At 32.1% G+C, this 24,516-nt stretch overlaps 2 protein-coding genes across 4 annotated transcripts; both read left to right on the top strand.

Annotated features, from left to right (window-relative positions):
* The first annotated feature begins 755 nt into the window (after positions 1-755).
* On the top strand, positions 756-23,938 carry LOC143076015 (required for meiotic nuclear division protein 1 homolog). 3 transcript variants are annotated; one of them, XM_076251621.1, is made up of 13 exons: positions 756-855; positions 7,683-8,099; positions 13,440-13,551; positions 14,642-14,680; positions 16,251-16,329; positions 16,748-16,787; positions 18,745-18,845; positions 19,858-19,973; positions 20,587-20,651; positions 21,282-21,358; positions 21,816-21,939; positions 22,818-22,934; positions 23,512-23,938. In XM_076251621.1, the coding sequence occupies exons 2-13, from the start codon at positions 7,773-7,775 to the stop codon at positions 23,626-23,628; spliced, it is 1,314 nt and encodes a 437-aa protein (XP_076107736.1). In that variant the 5' UTR covers positions 756-855; positions 7,683-7,772; the 3' UTR covers positions 23,629-23,938. The 3 variants fall into 3 exon arrangements, with proteins under 3 accessions (XP_076107736.1, XP_076107735.1, XP_076107737.1); XM_076251620.1 differs by having other exon boundaries at positions 756-775; XM_076251622.1 differs by lacking the exon at positions 14,642-14,680 and having other exon boundaries at positions 756-775; positions 23,512-23,937.
* LOC143076014 (uncharacterized) lies at positions 2,502-5,126 on the top strand. The gene is made up of 5 exons (XM_076251619.1): positions 2,502-2,868; positions 3,122-3,410; positions 3,647-3,882; positions 4,096-4,223; positions 4,492-5,126. The coding sequence occupies exons 1-5, from the start codon at positions 2,696-2,698 to the stop codon at positions 4,938-4,940; spliced, it is 1,275 nt and encodes a 424-aa protein (XP_076107734.1). The 5' UTR covers positions 2,502-2,695; the 3' UTR covers positions 4,941-5,126.
* Positions 23,939-24,516: the final 578 nt, after the last annotated feature.

Below are 24,516 nucleotides of genomic sequence, written 5' to 3' on the forward strand. Positions count from 1 at the left end.
ACTAAAGATTTCAAACATGTGCTACCCCCTGGTGATGCTAAAGATAATATTACACGCACACACAAATATTATAGTGACATGCGCATTGTATTGGCCGGACACATAGTCCTGGTACTATTCGTCCGGCTAGCCTGACAAATAGCAACTGCCATCATAAATACACTAAATATTTTTCCAAAAATAACTTACAAAATCCGGAAATATGATTCGGGATACGATTCTGAATGTATGTCATTAAGCGTTTCAGTGATAGAGAGGTCTTATGAACGCTTTAAAAAAAAAGGGCACCACACAGAGTTTTTACAATCGTAACTACTCGGCCATTCTCGCTACGCAGTACAATAGCCTCGTATGCACTACGGAGAAATTCTTCTTAAATTGTTGGCCGGAATTGTAGTGATCCGCGACACAAAGAAGTTCTATCCTCCAGGTGGCGCTATAATTTGGTTACATATCACAGAGTAATCAAGAACTTTAACTCTGCCAAATATTTTGGCGCGAAAGAAGGAGCAAAGTAAATAAGTAATGGTAAAAAATTTGTACCATTCCAGTCGAAAAAATATAAAATTCAATCGGATCGGAAAATTTTCCGGACAGGAGCAAGTTAAATCAGTAGTGGTAAAAAAAATGTACCAGTCCAGTCGAAAAATATAATTTTGAATCGAATCGGAAAATTTTCCGGACAATGATTCCTCCGCCTAATGCATACGAGGTTATTTCTTCGTGCAACCAGAAAGGCCGAGTTGTTCCGATTGAGAGTTTTTACAAAAAAACTGTAAGAAATACTAATTACAAACTTTTTCGAGATGACAAGCATTTTTAAATGACATTCTTAGAGTCTTCTTCGATAATAAGGTACGCAAACAGCTTTTTCATCCATGTCATCATAGTTTTATCAGATGACAGATGGATAAAGGAAGATGATAAAATATTTAAATATCTGAATCTTTTAATTTTTCAATACAGGGCTATCCCCTAATTGGATATCCTCCCACAATTGCCTATTCTGTAGGGACAAGGTCACAACAAATTTATAAAACGTTAACATATTTACCAGACAGGCATGACAGATAGTAATGCCATTTAACATCATGAACATAAGGCGTCAAACAGTCATTTGCATGCATGTGAACCTCCCGACGGGAGTACAAAACTCCCGTTTTCAGGGGTCCCCTCCCATCCTCCCGTCGAAGAGAAAAAAATCCCGTGCAGAAAAAATTTCATGAATGAAAATTTTCAGTCGCCATTTTTTACTATTTTGTTTACAAAATTTATCATTGAGATCGTAAAAACCCGAGATTTTAACAAGTCGTAAAAACATGAGGTTTATCGAACGTATCCGGTGTAAACTGAAATTACCTGATTACGCAACATGTGGAGATTTTAATCCCTGCTAAAGGCTAATTAACAAGTGATAATAGTTTGATTGAACAATCATAAGGTGTTGGTATATCAATCACTCTATGTGGCTTCTGTTTATGGCACACGCCAAGGATGATTAAAGGTAAATACCGATAAATACCGGCATTGATAGAAAATGGAATGTTGTTGTGTAAACATTTATCGGAAGTTTTTTGATGCCGAGAAAAACATTTATTGTATATAAAAATACTGGAAAAAGGAATGGTTTCAGCTCAATGTGAGCTGTTTGCTACACAAGCTGACTGAAACATTATATAAGCAAAATGATTGTTTTGTACACCATTATGTGTTCAAAATGCCAAAACGACAGTTATCTCCGTCTTCAAAGACACCAGTTTCAAAACAACAGAAATATATGACTAAGTTTAACAATGCCTGGAAAGCTGACTTCAAATGGTGCCAACCCAGTTCCAAGGGCCAAGACCAGGCATACTGCACCACTTGCAAAGTAGACTTCAAGATCTGTTATGGGGGCCGTAACGACATCACCAGACACAGTGAGACCCCTTCTCACAAGCAGAAGCATGGATCCATTTCAACAACTCCATCAGTAGCATCTATGTTCACCAACAGCAACAACGTTGACAAAGTTACTTATGCAGAGACTGTTTTTGCCAACTTTATTGCAGACCACAACCTTCCATTCATGATTGCAGACCACTTGACTCTATGTATGAAAGTTATGTTTCCAGACTCACCCACTGCACAGAAGTTCGCCTGCAGACGTACAAAGACCACACACATTGTAACACAGGCACTAGCACCACATTGGGACAACAAAGTCACTGACATGTGTAAAGAAGAGAAGTTTGCTGTAATGATAGACGAGTCCAACGACAAGGGTGACAACAAAAAGCTCAACATCTTAGTCCGAGTCTACAACACAACCCTTCAGAAGATCGCAACACACTTTGTTGGCATACCTACCTGCAACATTGGTACCAGTGACAGCATCTTCAGATGTCTTGACAAGGTTTTTTAGGTAAGTATCACATTAATAAAAAAAAAAAAAAGAAGATGTGGTATGATTGGCAATGAGACATCTATCAGTTTTCTATCACTATGAATAAAATTTTTAGGAATAAAATAGGCAAGCCAAGTCAACTTCTGAGAATGAGACTATGATATGGATTTATAAAATATTGTGTGTAAAATATTTTTATGTGTGACATATAATTTGCTTTCATAACATTAATTTTTTTTTTTGTATTTCAGTGAAAGGGGCATTCCATGGTCCAACTGTGTAGGCTATTCTTCAGATAACTGCAACGTCATGATTGGTAAAAACAACAGTGTCCTCACCAGAGTCCGAGAGAAGAGCCCAAATGTTTTCAACGTTGGTTGTGTTTGTCACCTGGCAAACATCTGTGCACAGAAAGCAGTGAAGACCCTCCCATTACCAGTAGATGACCTGCTTATAGATGTCTTCTTCCATTTTTATCACAGGTATAATTAATATGATAATTTATTCAGATTTAAAAAAGAAAATGTGGTATGATTGCCAATGAGACATTTTTTTAATGTGATAAATAAGTTGAAAACATTTTCATATAATTAATTATATTTAATATATAGTGACTCAATTTTTTAAATCAACTCTATTCATTTACTTTGTAATTTACCTTTTGTTATAAACATATGTTAAAATGAAGAATAACTATTGACTTTCTGTTATAAATTATTTGTTTATCTATTTCAGTTCTAAACGCAAAGAAGAGTACAACAGTTTCCTTGACTTCACAGACACAGAACCCATGAAGTTACTTAAGCACTGTGGTACCAGGTGGTTGTCCCTAGAGAGATGTGTAAGACGATTACTCCAGCAGTGGCCAGCCCTAAAGTCCTACTTCCAGAGTCATGCAGAGAGTGAGAAGCCAGGTCGTATTATGAGGTGTGCAGAATTCCTAGTCAACGACGAGATGTGGCTCTACTATGCCTTTCTTGACTTCATCCTTCCTGTGTTAAACGACTTCAATGTTATGTTTCAGGTACTTTTATTTATATTTTATATATTTAGCATTAGATAGGGTATATGTACATGAGACAACAAAACCAGTCAAGAAGTATAACAACAAAAGAAGATAGCCAACGGAAATATAATTTTAGAAATTGATTGAAATACAAAAAAATGTATCATATTATTATGTACTGTATACTATTTTAAAAACTATTTATTAAAATTCTAATATATACATTTTTAAATAATATTAATTATTTATTACAGGCTGGTGAGTCTATGGTTGGGTTTCTGCACACAGAAATGGTTCGTCTTCTCCGTAAACTCATGGCCAGATTTGTCAGCACTAAGGTTATCACCAGTCAGCAAGACATCACCAAGGTCGACTTCCAGTCTACAGAGAATCAGCACGACAACGAGAGGATAGCCATTGGTTGGACAGCTAGGGAGTTCCTCAGTGACCATGAGGAGCTTTCACCAGTGGTTGTCAACAGGTTTTACAGGTATTTAAACTTTTTTTTTAATATGGGTAGTGCATACAGGTACTTATAGTCAGCTTTTATTCACTGTTTTTAAAAATATAAAAATATTCAATGGGAAACATAAGTATCTGAACATATTTTTTTCAACTAAATTTCTATATTAAAATCGTGATTAATATCAATATTGATTAGCAAAATTAATTCAGTGTTCTTATAATTTTTTTTCTATTTCAGTTCTGTAAGACAGTTCTACTGCACAACAGTGTCTACCATGATTGCAAAGTTTCCTTTCAAGGATAAGGTGTTGCAGACCATTGCCTACCTCAACCCAGATACCAGACAGAATGTGTCACCAGAAGATGGTAAGTTATGTTTAATATGGTAATTTATGTTACTTAAATGCATGTAAATGAAACAAAATGAATATATGGTAACACCAATGACACAGTTTACAGAAAAGTATTTGTAGGTTTACTTGAGACAAAACACCAAAAAGAAGTATATTTATTGTCAATATAAAAAAGAAGATGTGGTATGATTTCCAATGAGACAATGTTTGTTTGTAATATTATGTTGTGAAAATATTTATATTTCTTATTTATAATAATAAATATTTTTTTTATCTTATAGTTGCCAGTCTGTCAGACAGATTTCTCTCTCTGAGTCCTGACCAGAAATCACAACTTGAAGACCAGGCTAGTGACTACATCCTTTCTCCAAAGTCAGACCTGCCACCTTATGACAAAGAAAACACTACTATGAACCAGTTCTGGCAGTCCATGGCACAACGTAAGATTCCAAGTGGCCAACCCCAGTTTGATCTGCTCTTCCAACTCAGCAAAGTAATGCTTACCATTCCACACTCCAATGCAGACACAGAGAGAACCTTCAGCATGCTGAAAAAGATCCAGACAGACAGCAGAGACAACCTAGAGTCCAAGACCATACATAGCCTGCTAAGCATCAAGATCAACAACTATACAGACTGTTACCTGTACAAGCCAGAGCCAAGTCTAGTAAGAGCAGCCAAGTCAGCATGTACCTCCAACCAGTCACAGTGCTCCACAACCAGTGCTTAAACTTTGAGACATTAGTGTAAAATAATGTAAAATAGACAGTGCTTTAACTTATTTATTATGAAAGAGTTTAAACAATGACAATGATCAGTTTTCTGTCATCATATTAGTGCTTTTAACCATGCATACCCATTGTTATTGTTTGTTAATTTATTATTTATTTATTATGTAATAAATGTATAGCATATATCTCTCTTATATCTCAAGCCAATGCCAATGAAAAACAAATAAAAAAAGATCATTCTCATCAGCAATCAACAATGTAAAACAAAAGAAAAAAAGATTCTCATCAGCAATCAACAATGTAAAACAAAAGAAAAAATGATTCTTCTCAATTATTCCTTACTATATACAGACTTTAACTAATGCCATTCACAAGGAAGATTGAAGAAAAAAACACAAAAAAACCCAAAAAAGACAGATTTTAACATCATATGGTTAGTTTTACGATGAAAAATATGTCGATAAAAAACCTCCTGATCTGAGGTCCAATCTCCTGACCAAAATTTCCAAATCTCCTGATCTGAATTTTACAGTCCATCACATGTATGCATTTGGACTACCTTTATCATCATTTAATATTTTACCGTTTTCAAAGGTCTCAAATAAATATCTTTACAATCATTTTTTGGAAGAAAATAAAGTAATTAGTCAAAACCAATCATCCCAGTCCATGTTTTTATCTTCTAAAATAAAGTGTACATTTTATCATCATACACCAACAATTACTGTTAATGTCATTTAGCAAGAACTTTTACTGTTATTTATCATGAAGGTACCCAATTACCAACCTCATGACAGTCTGTGCTCTAGTCCAAATAATTATGTCTTGGAATGCTATTTTTTTTTCCTGCGGTAAGGCGCCAAAGAAAAAAATATAATTGCCTTTCAAGACGTGATAATTGTTTGTACAAGAGCACAGACTGTCATGAGTGTCGTTGTGGGGTACCTTCATGCTTCCATGTAACTGGGGCGACAATTTCGCTTTTCCTTACCATCAAAAGCGAAATCTAGTCGCCCTGTAGGTCACAATACTTGATTTCAGTATCTTTCATGACTTTAGTCATCGGCAAAATTTAATTTTTAATAAGTTAATGAAACAGCATTTTTTCATTTCACAGTAAAGAAATCTAAAGACATTAAAAACTTATTTTCTTCAGAAAAGAGGTTGATTTAATTATTAGGCCAAATAAAAAATTATGTGTGGTTCCAGCTACATTTGAAAAAAAGTTAGGGTAGGTAGGTCATGTAGGTAGGGATTTTTTTTTTTATGTTTTTTTTTATATTGAGTCTATGGGAGCAACATTCTGACTTTAACAGCGCTTAATGAAAACGAGCACTTGAAATTCTCTTTCAAATCTCACCACTTCTCCATCTCCTTTTCAAAAAGAGAAGTCACTTCTCACTATGATTCTGAAGTAGTGTGAGCCCTGGTTCATGCTGTTAGAGTTGTTTTGAATCTTCATCATTTTAGATGCATCTGTATATTAAACAAACTGTTAATGACCATGATGACAGTACATATTGAGTCTTGCAGGTCATTGATTTAAATAGTTATCAAAAGTACCAGGATAATAATTTTATACGCCAGACATGCGTTTCGTCTACATAAGACTCATCAATGACGCTCACATCAAAATAGTTAAAAAGCCAAACAAAGTTGAAGAGCATTGAAGACCCAAAATTCCAAAAAAGTTGTGCCAAATAAGGCTAAGGTAATCTACTCCTGGGGTAAGAAAATCCTTAGTTTTTCGAAAAATTCACTTTTTTGTAAACAGAAAATTTATAAAAATGACCATATAACTGATATTCATGTCAACACTGAAGTGCTGACTACTGGGCTGGTGATACCCTCGGGGACGAAACGTCCACCAGCAGTGGCATCGACCCAGTGGTGTAAATAGTTATCAAAAGTACCAGGATTATAATTTTATACGCCAGACGCGCATTTCGTCTACATAAGACTCATCAGTGACGCTCACATCAAAATAGTTAAAAAGCCAAACAAATACAAAGTTGAAGAGCATTGATCATGAAGACCCAAAATTCCAAAAAGTTGTGCCAAATACGGCTAAGGTAATCTACTCCTGGGGTAAGAAAATCCTTAAGTAGTTTTTTTGAAAAATTCACATTTTTGTAAACAGAAAATTTATAAAAATGACCATATAACTGATATTCATGTCAACACCGAAGTGCTGACTACTGGGCTGGTGATACCCTCGGGGACAAAACGTCCACCAGCAGTGGCATCGACCCAGTGGTGTAAATAGTTATCAAAAGTACCAGGATTATAATTTTATACGCCAGACGCGCATTTCGTCTACATAAGACTCATCAGTGACGCTCACATCAAAATAGTTAAAAAGCCAAACAAATACAAAGTTGAAGAGCATTGAAGACCCAAAATTCCAAAAAGTTGTGCCAAATACGGCTAAGGTAATCTACTCCTGGGGTAAGAAAATCCTTAGTTTTTCGAAAAATTCACATTTTTGTAAACAGAAAATTTATAAAAATGACCATATAATTTAAAGATATATAACACTTCCCTGTGTTATTCCTGATTGTACTCAGGTGCAGTGTGTGATATATTTTAAATACATGAAAAAAGATCGTTTAATGTTTACATAAATTTTAAAAAAATGTTTAGGCTTTGTCACAAACATGTACAAAATGAAATAAGCGCATACATTGTGTATATGATACAGTTTATTATCAACAAATCCATATTAATATTTATTGTTGCAGGCTTTACAGATGGAAGATGAACAATATTTTCTATAGATTATTGTATCTGAAAGAATATCAAACAAGCTACAAAGATTGAAAATTATAACAATGGTTTGTCGAAATATTTTCAGTTCTGCTAGAATTGTTGCACAGTCTTTGAACTCTTATACTAATACCAAATCTAGGGTGCTTTGGAAAGCTTCACAATATAAAAATATGATGTCATTGAAAACATCTAGTCACAGACATTACACATACAGTTTACACAGAAGTATAATGAGCACAATATCAAAGGGAGACAATTCAAAAGTTGTCTGCCCTTGTCAATGTCACAGAGGAATGGCAACTAAGGGGAAACAATCACCAAAGCAAGTAACAGCTTTAACAGTGACAAGACTTAAGAAGAAAAGAGTGAAAGAAGAGAAAGAAAAAGAGGTGAGTTAGTAATTGAATTACTACAACATATTCTCATAGAAAAAATGTGATAAGATACTGTAAATTCGGAAATTATTGCATGCATTTATTATTGCAATTTTGTCATTTAAGACTAAAATGCGATTTTAATTTTTGTTATATACAGAAAAAACTTGTTTGATTCATATAAAAAAAATCAAAATGCAAGTTTTAATTATTGCGATGATATTGATAACATTGATAACCCTGTCACATTTTTCGCAATAAGAAAAAAACATAACAATAATTTCTTAATTTGAAGTACTCACTGATTATTATGACAGTCCGATTCACTGACTGAGTCACCAATTGCTTTCATGAGCATTGTTCAAGTAAATTATACCAAAAAGTAACAGATATATTTTACATGGATGTACATTTAAACAAAGTGGATTCATGATCAGTCTAATATCACTTGTACTTGTAATTTTCACAGTAAAATTTTAACATTGTGGGTGATTTGTTAAATGCCTTTCTATAGACACATACATGTATATGTATACAAAACCAATTTTAAATAAGCCAAATGTAAGCTGCACAGCATTATATGACTGAATTAACTGACAACAAACATACAGTGTAAGTATATTGGTAGGTAGTTATCATCTGAGATGAATACAGCACACTGCATATTTCTAAATCCAAACATGCAAAAATAAAAAGATTAAAAGTAGCTTTTTCAAACAACAATGCAATGATAAACATGACAAACAGTAAAAGGATTAGATTTTACGGTAATTATAGACTATTTATTTTCGTGGGTACATGTACCAATTTGAATGGATTTGTGATTTCATAATTTTGCCAATCTCTGATTAAAAATGCCTACATGCATGACATGAATAGCAAATTTGTAATTCTTTGAACATTTGAATTTGTGGTTCATCTTTGCCAACCAATCCGACAAAAATTGGTATCCAAAGAATAATAATGAATCCACAGCATTTCATTTTATTGTTACTTTCAGATTTAAGATATCAATTCAATTTGAAAAGAAATATATTATTGATATTGTTTTACAGGGATATATGAAAGTATTTGCTTACCCTTTAACAGAACGTTTGTTTTACAGGGATATATGAAAGTATTTGCTTACCCTTTAACAGAACGTTTGTTTTACAGGGATATATGAAAGTATTTGCTTACCCTTTAACAGAACGTTTGTTTTACAGGGATATATGAAAGTATTTGCTTACCCTTTAACAGAACGTTTGTTTTACAGGGATATATGAAAGTATTTGCTTACCCTTTAACAGAACGTTTGTTTTACAGGGATATATGAAAGTATTTGCTTACCCTTTAACAGAACGTTTGTTTTACAGGGATATATGAAAGTATTTGCTTACCCTTTAACAGAACGTTTGTTTTACAGGGATATATGAAAGTATTTGCTTACCCTTTAACAGAACGTTTGTTTTACAGGGATATATGAAAGTATTTGCTTACCCTTTAACAGAACGTTTGTTTTACAGGGATATATGAAAGTATTTGCTTACCCTTTAACAGAACGTTTGTTTTACAGGGGTATATGAAAGTATTTGCTTACCCTTTAACAGAACGTTTGTTTAACAGGGGTATATGAAAGTATTTGCTTACCCTTTAACAGAACGTTTGTTTTACAGGGATATATGAAAGTATTTGCTTACCCTTCAACAGAACGTTTGTTTTACAGGGATATATGAAAGTATTTGCTTACCCTTTAACAGAACGTTTGTTTTACAGGGATATATGAAAGTATTTGCCTACCCTTTAACAGAACGTTTGTTTTACAGGGATATATGAAAGTATTTGCTTACCCTTTAACAGAACGTTTGTTTTACAGGGATATATGAAAGTATTTGCCTACCCTTTAACAGAACGTTTGTTTTACAGGGATATATGAAAGTATTTGCCTACCCTTTAACAGAACGTTTGTTTTACAGGGGTATATGAAAGTATTTGCCTACCCTTTAACAGAACGTTTGTTTTACAGGGGTATATGAAAGTATTTGCCTACCCTTTAACAGAACGTTTGTTTTACAGGGATATATGAAAGTATTTGCCTACCCTTTAACAGAACGTTTGTTTTACAGGGATATATGAAAGTATTTGCCTACCCTTTAACAGAACGTTTGTTTTACAGGGATATATGAAAGTATTTGCCTACCCTTTAACAGAACGTTTGTTTTACAGGGATATATGAAAGTATTTGCTTACCCTTTAACAGAACGTTTGTTTTACAGGGTTATATGAAAGTATTTGCTTACCCTTTAACAGAACGTTTGTTTTACAGGGATATATGAAAGTATTTGCTTACCCTTTAACAGAACGTTTGTTTTACAGGGTTATATGAAAGTATTTGCCTACCCTTTAACAGAACGTTTGTTTTACAGGGATATATGAAAGTATTTGCTTACCCTTTAACAGAACGTTTGTTTTACAGGGTTATATGAAAGTATTTGCCTACCCTTTAACAGAACGTTTGTTTTACAGGGATATATGAAAGTATTTGCCTACCCTTTAACAGAACGTTTGTTTTACAGGGATATATGAAAGTATTTGCTTACCCTTTAACAGAACGTTTGTTTTACAGGGTTATATGAAAGTATTTGCTTACCCTTTAACAGAACGTTTGTTTTACAGGGATATATGAAAGTATTTGCTTACCCTTTAACAGAACGTTTGTTTTACAGGGATATATGAAAGTATTTGCTTACCCTTCAACAGAACGTTTGTTTTACAGGGGTATATGAAAGTATTTGCTTACCCTTTAACAGAACGTTTGTTTTACAGGGATATATGAAAGTATTTGCTTACCCTTCAACAGAACGTTTGTTTTACAGGGATATATGAAAGTATTTGCTTACCCTTCAACAGAACGTTTGTTTTACAGGGATATATGAAAGTATTTGCCTACCCTTTAACAGAACGTTTGTTTTACAGGGATATATGAAAGTATTTGCCTACCCTTTAACAGAACGTTTGTTTTACAGGGATATATGAAAGTATTTGCCTACCCTTTAACAGAACGTTTGTTTTACAGGGATATATGAAAGTATTTGCCTACCCTTTAACAGAACGTTTGTTTTACAGGGGTATATGAAAGTATTTGCCTACCCTTTAACAGAACGTTTGTTTTACAGGGGTATATGAAAGTATTTGCCTACCCTTTAACAGAACGTTTGTTTTACAGGGATATATGAAAGTATTTGCCTACCCTTTAACAGAACGTTTGTTTTACAGGGATATATGAAAGTATTTGCCTACCCTTTAACAGAACGTTTGTTTTACAGGGATATATGAAAGTATTTGCCTACCCTTTAACAGAACGTTTGTTTTACAGGGGTATATGAAAGTATTTGCCTACCCTTTAACAGAACGTTTGTTTTACAGGGGTATATGAAAGTATTTGCCTACCCTTTAACAGAACGTTTGTTTTACAGGGATATATGAAAGTATTTGCCTACCCTTTAACAGAACGTTTGTTTTACAGGGGTATATGAAAGTATTTGCCTACCCTTTAACAGAACGTTTGTTTTACAGGGGTATATGAAAGTATTTGCCTACCCTTTAACAGAACGTTTGTTTTACAGGGATATATGAAAGTATTTGCCTACCCTTTAACAGAACGTTTGTTTTACAGGGATATATGAAAGTATTTGCCTACCCTTTAACAGAACGTTTGTTTTACAGGGATATATGAAAGTATTTGCCTACCCTTTAACAGAACGTTTGTTTTACAGGGATATATGAAAGTATTTGCTTACCCTTTAACAGAACGTTTGTTTTACAGGGTTATATGAAAGTATTTGCTTACCCTTTAACAGAACGTTTGTTTTACAGGGATATATGAAAGTATTTGCTTACCCTTTAACAGAACGTTTGTTTTACAGGGGTATATGAAAGTATTTGCTTACCCTTTAACAGAACGTTTGTTTTACAGGGGTATATGAAAGTATTTGCTTACCCTTTAACAGAACGTTTGTTTTACAGGGGTATATGAAAGTATTTGCCTACCCTTTAACAGAACGTTTGTTTTACAGGGATATATGAAAGTATTTGCATACCCTTTAACAGAACGTTTGTTTTACAGGGATATATGAAAGTATTTGCTTACCCTTTAACAGAACGTTTGTTTTACAGGGATATATGAAAGTATTTGCTTACCCTTTAACAGAACGTTTGTTTTACAGGGGTATATGAAAGTATTTGCTTACCCTTTAACAGAACGTTTGTTTTACAGGGATATATGAAAGTATTTGCTTACCCTTTAACAGAACGTTTGTTTTACAGGGGTATATGAAAGTATTTGCCTACCCTTTAACAGAACGTTTGTTTTACAGGGATATATGAAAGTATTTGCATACCCTTTAACAGAACGTTTGTTTTACAGGGATATATGAAAGTATTTGCTTACCCTTTAACAGAACGTTTGTTTTACAGGGATATATGAAAGTATTTGCTTACCCTTTAACAGAACGTTTGTTTTACAGGGGTATATGAAAGTATTTGCTTACCCTTTAACAGAACGTTTGTTTTACAGGGATATATGAAAGTATTTGCTTACCCTTTAACAGAACGTTTGTTTTACAGGGATATATGAAAGTATTTGCTTACCCTTTAACAGAACGTTTGTTTTACAGGGGTATATGAAAGTATTTGCTTACCCTTTAACAGAACGTTTGTTTTACAGGGGTATATGAAAGTATTTGCTTACCCTTTAACAGAACGTTTGTTTTACAGGGGTATATGAAAGTATTTGCTTACCCTTTAACAGAACGTTTGTTTTACAGGGGTATATGAAAGTATTTGCCTACCCTTTAACAGAACGTTTGTTTTACAGGGATATATGAAAGTATTTGCATACCCTTTAACAGAACGTTTGTTTTACAGGGTTATATGAAAGTATTTGCTTACCCTTTAACAGAACGTTTGTTTTACAGGGTTATATGAAAGTATTTGCTTACCCTTTAACAGAACGTTTGTTTTACAGGGGTATATGAAAGTATTTGCTTACCCTTTAACAGAACGTTTGTTTTACAGGGATATATGAAAGTATTTGCTTACCCTTTAACAGAACGTTTGTTTTACAGGGATATATGAAAGTATTTGCTTACCCTTTAACAGAACGTTTGTTTTACAGGGATATATGAAAGTATTTGCTTACCCTTTAACAGAACGTTTGTTTTACAGGGTTATATGAAAGTATTTGCATACCCTTTAGCAGAACGTTTGTTTTACAGGGTTATATGAAAGTATTTGCTTACCCTTTAACAGAACGTTTGTTTTACAGGGATATATGAAAGTATTTGCTTACCCTTTAACAGAACGTTTGTTTTACAGGGATATATGAAAGTATTTGCTTACCCTTTAACAGAACGTGTCATTGACCTTGAGAATCTGAAGAGAATTATTGGAAGTCAAGCTGTGTATAAAGTTACACAAGTAATGGATGGTAAAATATTAAGAAATATTAAGAAATATTCTTTTCTTAAAAATCTATGTTTATCATGCTTATACTTTTATAAATTGTGACTTGGATGGAGAGTTGTCTCATTGGCACTGATACCACATCTTCTTATATCTATTATCATATTATAATTCGGAGAATATATATCAGCTTTGATTCCTATATTGTGTCTATATGTATAGTTGACTTTTCACCCTTTTTAAAAAATCTTTTATTAAAGAATTTGATGATCTTATATAATAAATGTCTTCATAGACCAGACATTTTTCAATGGTAATTAGGGTTCGTTTTGTTGTTGATAGGTGACAGTGGTGAGTGGTGCCATCTTTGATATATGTCCCTTACTTAGAACATATATCAAAGATGGCACCACTCACTACTTGTATCACCACTGTCAGAGCACAGACATAAATAAGTCTAAATCTGCTTTTGACTGACAGAGGTCTAAACTTGAAGGTTTTAAGATTTGTCTCCCTTTAATTTAAGACAAATTATGACTTCATGCAATAAGTCGAATAGTGTTAAGCAAGAAATATTTGACCTGAATTAAAAAGCTGCAAATATTGTCTCCTATAAGTCTATAAGTTACCAAAATTTGTCAACTTCAAGACCCTAGCATAACGATAAAAAGGTCCAGCATCTACATGAAATTATGAAAACATTGAAAGACAATGCTTTGTCTTCTAAGGAAAAATATGCATGAAAGCCTAAAAAAACGGAATTAATGTTTATTTACTTTACAATGCAACCATCTGTAATCACACAAAAAGAGAAAAATAATCTATGTTTAGTAAAAATGTTCAATAAGATAATTAAATATAGATAGTTCAAGTCCTTGTGAACTCTCAGACAGGTTTATGCTGTCATAGGTGGTACACTTTGGCCATAAATTAAAATTAAGTCTTTTCACAAACATAAATAGACCTAAACAAGTCTGTCATTTTCTGACTTAAATAAGTCTAGAAATGAAAGTACATTTTTATCATAAATGCATTTTTTGACTTGTGCAAGTCAAAACAAAAAACGACGTGTTTATGTCTGAGCTCTGACTTGTTCAATTCATTACCTTTTTTAGATTCTGGGCAGACTATAGCTTCTCATATGGCAATGAATGGTATAGATAGATACTTTACTAATGTTGACAACCCAGTGTTCCAGCTAGCCCAAACTTGGAGGTTCCAATGTCCTTTCATTTTTCTTTGCACTCCTATGTGCCCTCTAGATCTTCAAATACATTTATGTTGCCTTTTTTGCTTATTTTCGTATGTGATTGTGTAAACTTGATATCAATTTTGTTAGAACAAAAAAGGTCTTGTATGCAAAAATTAAGAATATTCTTAAAAAGGTCGAGGGGACTTTTCTTAAATCAATAAATAGTTTAAAAGATACAAGAGTTTGGTTATATTGAATATATACTGACCCTGGTTTTTAAAATCAAACCTAACCTAACCAATTTTACCAGTAGATCAATTTTTTGGCCAAGAGATTTTGGGCAAAATTAATAAATGTAAATATATTCTATATATACTGTATTAATTAATAATTGTTTATGGCATTGAACCATAATAAATAGCAGAATGATTGAAAAATTGCATCAATGCATATCCCTACTTTAGTTTGAAAAAGCATTGTTTAATGTATGGTGCTGTTCCTTATCATTTATGATAATTTGTATGATTTTGACTTTTTTGTACTTTAAAGGTGCTAAAGTGTCTTTTTATTCAAAATTGTGCCACTGTGCCCTTGAATCATAGCTGAAACACTAAAACATTATGTTGTCTTAGTTATGTGTTTTGTTGTTAATTAATATTTAATCAGTTGGTTTAGTTTTGGTTCTAAGTTTCATTCATTATAGTTGATTTATTTGGTTTTTTCTTTTTTTCTTTTGTTTTTTAGTCCACACATATATTTATATGATATATATGTCAAATGTATTTTTATGAAACTTTGAAATGTTGATCAGTATATTACAATTACATTGTTGAAGAAATTAACTTCAATTCTATTTATCTTTTATTTTGATAATATTTGTGATAGATATATCATACAGGATAGAGTATAGAAATGATAGAAATAGAATCAGTTAGTTTAACAGAAGCTTTTTTTAGATGCACTGTTGAACATTGAAACATTTCTACAAGTTTTACATTTTTTGTAAGTTTCAAATATTGAGTGTGAAAATATAACGACTAAAATGTGTTTTTTTATTAGAAATTTCTTTAGAAATTACCACTTTTGTTTCCTGTTCTACTTAATAATCAGAAATATTGGTCTAGATTTTCGGTTGTATTAGCCTTCTGCTGTCTGTCATACCAAGAACATTTTTAGCCAAAGCTTAGCAGTTTTTTAGTTCATGTGTTCTCTTTGGCAAATTGTCTATACATGCTAAAGAAAGTTACACTCATCAGCGTCCCTGGGATACGCAGGCTAAAAAACTACAGAACAAGACAAATGTCAAAATCTATGTTTTGCATTAGACATGTTAGAGAAAGATCTTAAGAGTAGATTAATAGATTGAAACAGTGCCCAAGCATTTCAATAAAAAAAAATATATAAAAAGCTAACAAGCAAAAATAATATTGTGACAACAAACTAAAATGTCTGTAGGGAGATATGTTATAAAATTTAAAATATATGTTTTCCTTTATCCTGTTTATACCTATTTTTGTTTTACCCTTTTTCAGACATGGAGGATTTATTGCATCTTACATCAAAATATATAATAGGAGAAGCTGATCGTACAAAAGAAGTTTTCATATTCAGGTATATATCTGACAAACGATATTTTCAGATTTACTTGCATTAAGGATATACAATTTTATGCTGCTGAAATTCAAAATGACATCTTAAATAATTTATGGCATATATATAGTGCTGTACAGTAAGTTGCATTATAAATATAAAAATTCAATAAATAAAAAATAAAAAAAAATGACTTCTAAAAAGTTAACATTGGCATATATATAGTGCTGTACAGTAAGTTGCATTATAAATATAAAAATTCAATAAATAAAAAATAAAAAAAAATGACTTCTAAAAAGTTAACATATAGTCTATATAAAAAGATGAATGTCTATTCAATATCTTTTAGATTAATATATTTCCCAACTTTCAATTAGCAGAGACTAAACTAGTCTAAGAATAAATGAGTATTGAATACAGCAAATGTTTTATATTTTAGGGAAGGATCCATGGTATGTTGGAATGTACCTGAACTGGAGGTAATATTTGAAACAATAAGTGATATTGGGGTATTAATTCATGACATAAAATCAGTACATGTACAGGAAAAACACAAAAAGCAAAGAAACAAGCACTTTTATTGCTGTTCTTCATCTCAAAGTCACAGTGAGGTCTTCAACATTGAGCAAACCCTCTTACAAAAATTTCTGAAATAAAACTTTAAGATACCATAATTAAATTGATGAAATTAATTTTCAAAGTTTAAACAGCATAGAAAACTAAAGAGCAACACAAACCCTACCATAAATCAAGAGTGATCTTAAGTGCTCTGGAAGCTAGGGTAAGCATATGCTGCTCCATATGTGGCACCCATCTTAGGAATGTATCTAGAAGCTTGAAGTTTGCACTTACACAATAATCATGCTCAACTGGAAATCGAGGGTCTCATTGGGTGGTTCTGACCCCAGATCCCGCTTACTATTTTGTCAAATTCCTGTATCCCGCTTACACCATGTATGTAAGCAATTCTCGTTTTTTGTTATTTCCCGTGTCCTGCTAGACTTCATTTCCCGTTTTCACAGCACAAGACTTTCAAGTGTCACGCTTACAAAAAATCAGCAATCCCACAACCCGCTTAGACCCCAATGAGATCAACGATATCTTATTATTGAAGTATCAATTATGAGTATTTGTGATTTTTCTATGGGTTAGATAATTTGGCATTCGGAAGTACTATTAATGCATGGTAAATAGTTTATGTCTGTAAAAATATATATGCTAATGCCAGAACAACTGTTAAATTTGGCAAGTTCGTTCCTTTAGTATAATTGATTGTAGTATTAGATAAATTAATTAACCCTTTGTCAGACGAATCCAGGTTTACCTAGTTTCATGTTTCAGACCGCTGACGATGAGTCTCTTTTTATCGGAATACCTCTTTTACATTTCCCACTCAAAACGTTGCTAACACAAGTTATCTTTCTTTTTTGAAGCCAGACTATTATACTTTTTATGCCCCACCTACGATAGTAGAGGGACATTTTGTTTTCTGGTCTGTGCCTCCGTCTGTCTGTCCGTCCGTCCGTGCGTGCGTGCGTCCATTCGCTTCAGGTTAAAGTTTTTGGTCAAGGTAGTTTTTGAAGAAGTTGAAGTCCAATCAACTTGAAACTTAGTACACATGTTCCCCATGATATGATCTTCCTAATTTTAATGCCAAATTATAGTTTTGACCCCAATTTCATGGTCCACTGAACATAGAAAATGATAGTGCGAAGTTCAGGTTAAAGTTTTTGGTCAAGGTAGTTTTTGATGAAGTTAAAGTTACATCAACTTGAAACTTATAAGTACACATGTTCCCTATGATATGAACTTTTAATTCCAAATTAAGTTTTTGACCCCAATTTCACAGTCCACTGAACATAGAAAATGATAATGTGAGTGGGGCATCCGTGTACTATGGACACATTCTTGTTTTGACATAAAATGCTGTTTTATGTACAAAACACTTGGAATGGACATCATTCTGTGTTAGGAATTTGTACAGCCTGATTAAATTTTTCAAACTTTGGCCATTTTGGGTTAAAAAATTAAAGTTTTGGGTCACAAAGTTGAATTTTGAGAATTTCAACCTGATAAAACCAAAAATTTGCAAATAACATGAACATGATGAACAAAACTGTGTACATGGTGTTAGTGCATTAATAGAATAATTTAGACAAAAAAGACTAAAAATAAGTTTTTATTGACATTTAAATGTATTATAAAGATATTGAGTAATAGTAGCCATGGAAGCCATCATCTCAGAGTAGCATCTGTCTGGGCAGCTATCAGTGAAAGGGTTAAAGAAATAAATGAAATATAAAGTAATATACACCCTACAATTTTTGCTTTGTTAGGAACTTGACATTGCTCTTATTTTGGTGTTTAAGTTCTAAAAAAACAAACACTGAAAAATCAACTGATTTATTTATACATAAAATCTTTTATTTTTTTCAGAGACGAGCAATATTAACATTTTTACATAGGCATATAGATGAACCATACAGCTTTGACCAGATTTATGAAGAAGAGGAGTGGATGGAGTACTCCTCTTCTAAGTAAGATTGAGTGATTGATAGATGGTTAACTTTCAGTAGCAAATGCTACATGCATATTCAGAAAGGTGAAAGATAACAAATTGACATTCAAATATAAAAAGTTCAAAATAAACTAATAAAAAAAAGATCAAAAGACAAACAGTATACATGTATATACAAAACATATATAACAGAGAATTGATAAACACAAATTTAAACCACACCAAAAACAAAGGCTTATTCTCGCACCTGAGTTTTTTTTTAATTACACCTTATGTAAGAATCCTGGGTTTTGATTGGTTGAAAGCCAGTGTATTTTTCACCAATTCACTGTTATCAAATGAATATCGTTCATTTTTTAACGCCGCCGGGGTATTTGCCAAAAGGATATGCCTTTTTTACCCTCTCTGCCGTGGTATTTGCCAAAAAATACTCTATCCGACTGGACGCTTGTAACGTCACGATCATCAATGCGTTTTTGAACATTAACATTCGGTGTAATTAAACAGATATATCATGTTCTTGAGGGGTATTTGCGAAAAATACCAGTCTTGAGAATGAATTTCCCTCGCCTTACGGCTCGTGAAATTTAACATTCTCTCGACTGGTATTTTTCGCAAATACCCCTCCTTAACATGATATATCTGTTTATAATCATATCCTGCTTTAAGTGACATATAGTCAAACCTTGTTTGTGCTGGACTGATAATCTTTTGCTTTATATACTGCTTCAGGTCGGAAGTTTTTAAACCTGTATATTATTATCAAAGAAAAAAGTAGAACTATTATTAAATTTCCTTCATCTGAAATTACTTGTAGAAAGTAATGATCTTTATGAGAATAAGGAGATGTGGTATGATTGCCAATGCAATGAGACAACTATCCACTACAGTTCAAATAAAAGGGGATAAGCAATTATAGGTAATCAAACAGCCTTTAACAATGCAGAAGACTAATACTGGCTATAAAATCTTTGGGTTTTTTTCATTTTATTAATCACAGTGAATTCTATATGGTGATGTTTTATTTTCAGGAATTTCTCGTGTTTACAAGGTGATGTGCTGTTCATTCAAGACTTAGACCACATTGATGTCACTGAAACCATTAATCCTCATAAATATGCATTCTCTAATGCTTTGGCACAAACTGGTAAGTTACCATGGATATCTTTGATACAGGTCAGCCATGAATTAAGGTGGTACCTAACACTACAGGGAGATAACTCTGTGAAATCAGCTAAACGTTTTAGTTACGTTATGTTGTTAAGGGAATATAAAGCTTCTAAATGATCAAAATTAGTATTTGTCAAACTGCTATATAACCAGTGTAATTTTCTGAAAAAATGGTTGGTTCAAATTATTTGAAATTTTTATATTTTTGTCAAAGGGACAAAGTATATATTTTGTCAAAATTTTATGAAATTTAAACGAGCCAAATTAATTTTAGTGAAAGTGTTGGGTACCACCTTAAATGGTTAACTTAGTGCAATTTGTTTATAAACATTTGTCTGCAGACTTTTGTTAAACCACAAAATCAAATGTCCATTTAATTTGTATTAAAAAAAAATATTTAACACTTTTGTAATATTATGTTGATAAATGTGTTTTAAGATTTTTAATGAATGTATTTTTAATAATTTGAACATATAGGATCGACTATCCTTGCTTTGGGGAAACTTAAAAGAAATGCCTTGGAATGCCACTATTTATTTTTTTTCAAAAGAAAATTGTTTCAATTTATAATGCAATTTTTTTTTCTTCAGTAAAACTTGCAGTTTGGGAATCAGCCTTAGAAAGTCTTGTTGACTCTATAGAACCAATAAATAGGGTAAGATCTACAGCTAATGGTTAAAAGATTTATTCCTTCAAATTAAAAGATATCTCAATTTCATTTATTTTCTCAGAATTTTTCACAACACACATCTGAGCAGATTGATTTCATATTTGGTCAGTAGCTTGACAGTAATGCGTTATATAATAGATCTGTCAAAGAGAACTTCACAAGAGACCAAATGACATAGAAATTAACAGCTATAGGTCACTGCACGGCCCCTAACAATGAGCAAAGCCCAATATGGTATAGCCAGCTCTAAAGGACTGAAAAGATAAATGTAACATGATTCAAACAAGAAAACTAAAGGCCTAATTTATGTACAAAATAATTAACTAAAAATAAATATGTAACACAGCAACAAAGGACGACCACTCAATTACTGGCTCCTGACTTGGGACAGGCACAGAACAACAGTACAACCAACATAAAAACAAACAATAAAAATCAGTTGAAAAAGGCTAAATTCTTAGATGTATTTACATTAGCCTTACAAAACATTCATGCTTGATAAAATCTTAATACAAAAGATTTGTTTATCTAAGAAAACAAACACACTGGCAATTCTTACATGATATATTGAACTTCTCAATGCAGTAGTGCAAGTTAATGTCGTGTTTATTTTAGGTGCTTAAATTAGAAAAGAAAGTTCCCTGTAAAAGAAGAGAAATTTTGAAAATGCATGGAGAAATATTTGAATTAAGGTAATGTGATGTTGTTTCTCACCTATGATCTGTATCGAAGGTTGTTATCTCTGTACTTGTGGTAGTCGGTGTAACCATAAGATTGTTAATTTTTGTTATATAGAGTACTAGTGGCAGGAGGCAAAAACAATTGACATCTTTCATGGAATAAGCATGCAGCTATAGTTGCAATTTTAAGTTGGGCACCTATTGAAAATATCAGTCTTAAACTTCTAATTATTTGATTTAACTTGAAAAATAATGTAATTTTTAAGCAAGAACCAGGTTGAACTTTTGAAAAATTATAAATAATGTTTTTGTAATATAAATCTAAACAGATGCAGAATACTATCATATTGAATTACTTCAATGGGTCTATTTTTATTTCAAAATGAGTTACGTGTATTTGGGCTACTCCATATCTATGTAGTATTTGGGTGAAGCAATGTAAATAATATTTCAATGTTATTTTTTTCAGATTTCAGATGAACTTAAACTCTGAGTTGTTAAATACACCCGACTTTTACTGGGAGAAGCACCATGCATTAGAAACATTGTATAAACATTTATATAACCACCTAGATATAGGTAGGAGAACTAAGGTGAGTAATTATGTAAAACTAAAATATAATGCATTCTGGGTAATCTAAAAGAAATTCATAATGACATAATGCTATTTTCATTTTGGGTTACGAACAATAAAATTATCCATAGTTTGTAAAATTCTTAAATGATTAATTACAGAGGATCTATAATGTTTGTATGTCAATTTATTATCAGTCATCTGATGTGTTGCAAGTAACCATGACATCAAATTTAAAGTTCATTGACCTATGGAATAATTTAGATATTGTGGCAGGCAAGGCATTTTACGTTTTAATCTGTTATTAAAAGGAAAAGTATTTGTATTATAGGGAAAACATCATATATTTGAAAATATCATTAATTATTTAAGGGAGTTCGCTTCTCAGTTTCAAAGTAATTAACTTTTCAAAATACTAGTTTATATAGATAGGGGATTAATAAAGGAATCCAAAGAGCAAAAAAATTATATAGGTCACCGTGCTTGTTTTCGAGATGATAGCCATTGAAATTTTGCCAGGAAAAAATTCTCTCTTGACTTTTCATAGCTTTATCATTGACAAGTTGAAGTTCTCAAAAACTGTTTAAAAGTAATTAAAACTTTATAAGACTTTTACAGATGGCTTATCATTATACATGTAAAAGATTTACAAAAAGAAAAATGGGGGTCACCGGGCAAATTTTTTCAAGGCATTCAAATGGATAAAACCAGAGGATTCCGAAAATCTGACAAAAAAACAAAAACATGACAAGCCAGCTTCCTTAAGTGCACACATGAAGTCTGGTTTAGTAAAGGATGTCTTGATTTTTGTTTGCTGTCTCATTGATGTATACCTTACATCTTTATTTATTCATATTAAAGGGAAATAAATTCATGATAAAAATTATTGTCTTTCAGGTGATGAATGAAAAATTGAATTATTGTGAACAAGTGATCGAAGTCGTGGATAAACAAGCAGCTGATACCAGGACAGAAAGATTGGAAAGGATTATCATTCTCCTTATTATGATAGAGGTAACGGTTAATTTTATAAAGGAAAACACTTCTATGTCTGCCAATTTCACTTACTTGATATATAAACAAATTTTTTGGCAATCTTTTCAGAGTTTGAAATTCTTTGTTGCCATATGTTCTCTATGAAAAATCCAGCAAAATATTTTGTCTAACTTTTAGGGTTTTTTTGGTCAAATATATGATACTATATTCTTTTCTTTTTTTCCCCTAAACCTGCAATTATTGAATGTATACCATTGTTAAGACTGTTAAAAGACCAGGATAATTTTTATTATTTGAACAGATTTCTTTAAAAAAAAAGTCTTGCATAAGTTTAATTGAAGAATATGTATAACATGACCTGTCAAATCTCTGATAAAAAATATTGACTTACCCAGCCAAAATTAGGGTACACAAAACTGGACCTATCTTTACTTTTTTTGTTGTTTAATTAAATTTGATGTACATTGTATTACACATGGATATCATCTATTTATAACTGTTATGATAATGCTGTTATTTTTTATTTCAGAAGCAAACTTATTTTGATTGTTATGAAAGAAACAGATATCAAAATGAATATTTTTTTCTGTTTCAGGTTATGTTTGAATTACTGTACTTCTATGAAAGAAAATCATTAAAAAAGACAGACGATTCACATATAGATGGTCCAACAAGACAAAGTGACAATTCACAAATAGATGGTCCGTCATGACAAAGCAATGATTTAAAAATAGATAGTTCATCTTGACTGGAAACTGATAATATATGGATCAAGTCCAAAATAATGAAATGAAACTTTCACATTAAGAACCAAATATTGTGATAAAAAGACAATGAACTTCTAAAGATGTAATGTCTCTTCATATGTTACCAAAGTAATTAATATGTATATTATATATAAGAAATGATTATAAATCAATATTAATGAGTGTGACTTGCAATAATGTAACTTGCTACTATAATTTAGAGCTGCTACAGTAATTTCAAGATATTTACTGTCAATAAAATACAGAAGCTATTTATATTGATTTGCTTTATATCAAAGACTGTCAGGATAGTTTTAATTCATAATCTGTCTTTAAGTATTAGACACTTGAAGAAGTCTTAAGTTGCACATAGTTTTTATGAATTTAAAATCATAACATGTTTCAGCTCTAGTTTTGCGATATTTTCTTCAATGGAAGATCTTTAAGCAAAACAATACCCACAAATAAGTAAACTGAGGACTAGGCAACCAATCCTTAGATATTCAAATTTTAATATGTTGTCACTTATTATAACAAAATGTAAGTAAAGTTGATGTGGACTTTTTACTGATTACAACTAAATTGATTGGAAAAAAGCAATTTTTGGTTGTGTCAATGGAATAAGTCGACAATATTCTCCCAATGTTTTTCAAAATTAAATATGTTATTACTGGTGACAAAAATTGAGGTCATTGATATCCATAGTGATGCTTTTCACTTTTGCTGTTCAGATGTTGTGGTATTTTATGATGTCCTCTTGAAATGATGCACCCATATTCCACATCATAAGTCTAATGATACCAGTAAAAAAAAAGTGCGGAAAACTGAATGTTTGAGAGAATTTTTCAAGTCCA

This window comes from Mytilus galloprovincialis, chromosome 5 (assembly GCF_965363235.1).
Source record: "Mytilus galloprovincialis chromosome 5, xbMytGall1.hap1.1, whole genome shotgun sequence".
Taxonomy (NCBI): Eukaryota; Metazoa; Mollusca; class Bivalvia; order Mytilida; family Mytilidae; genus Mytilus; species Mytilus galloprovincialis.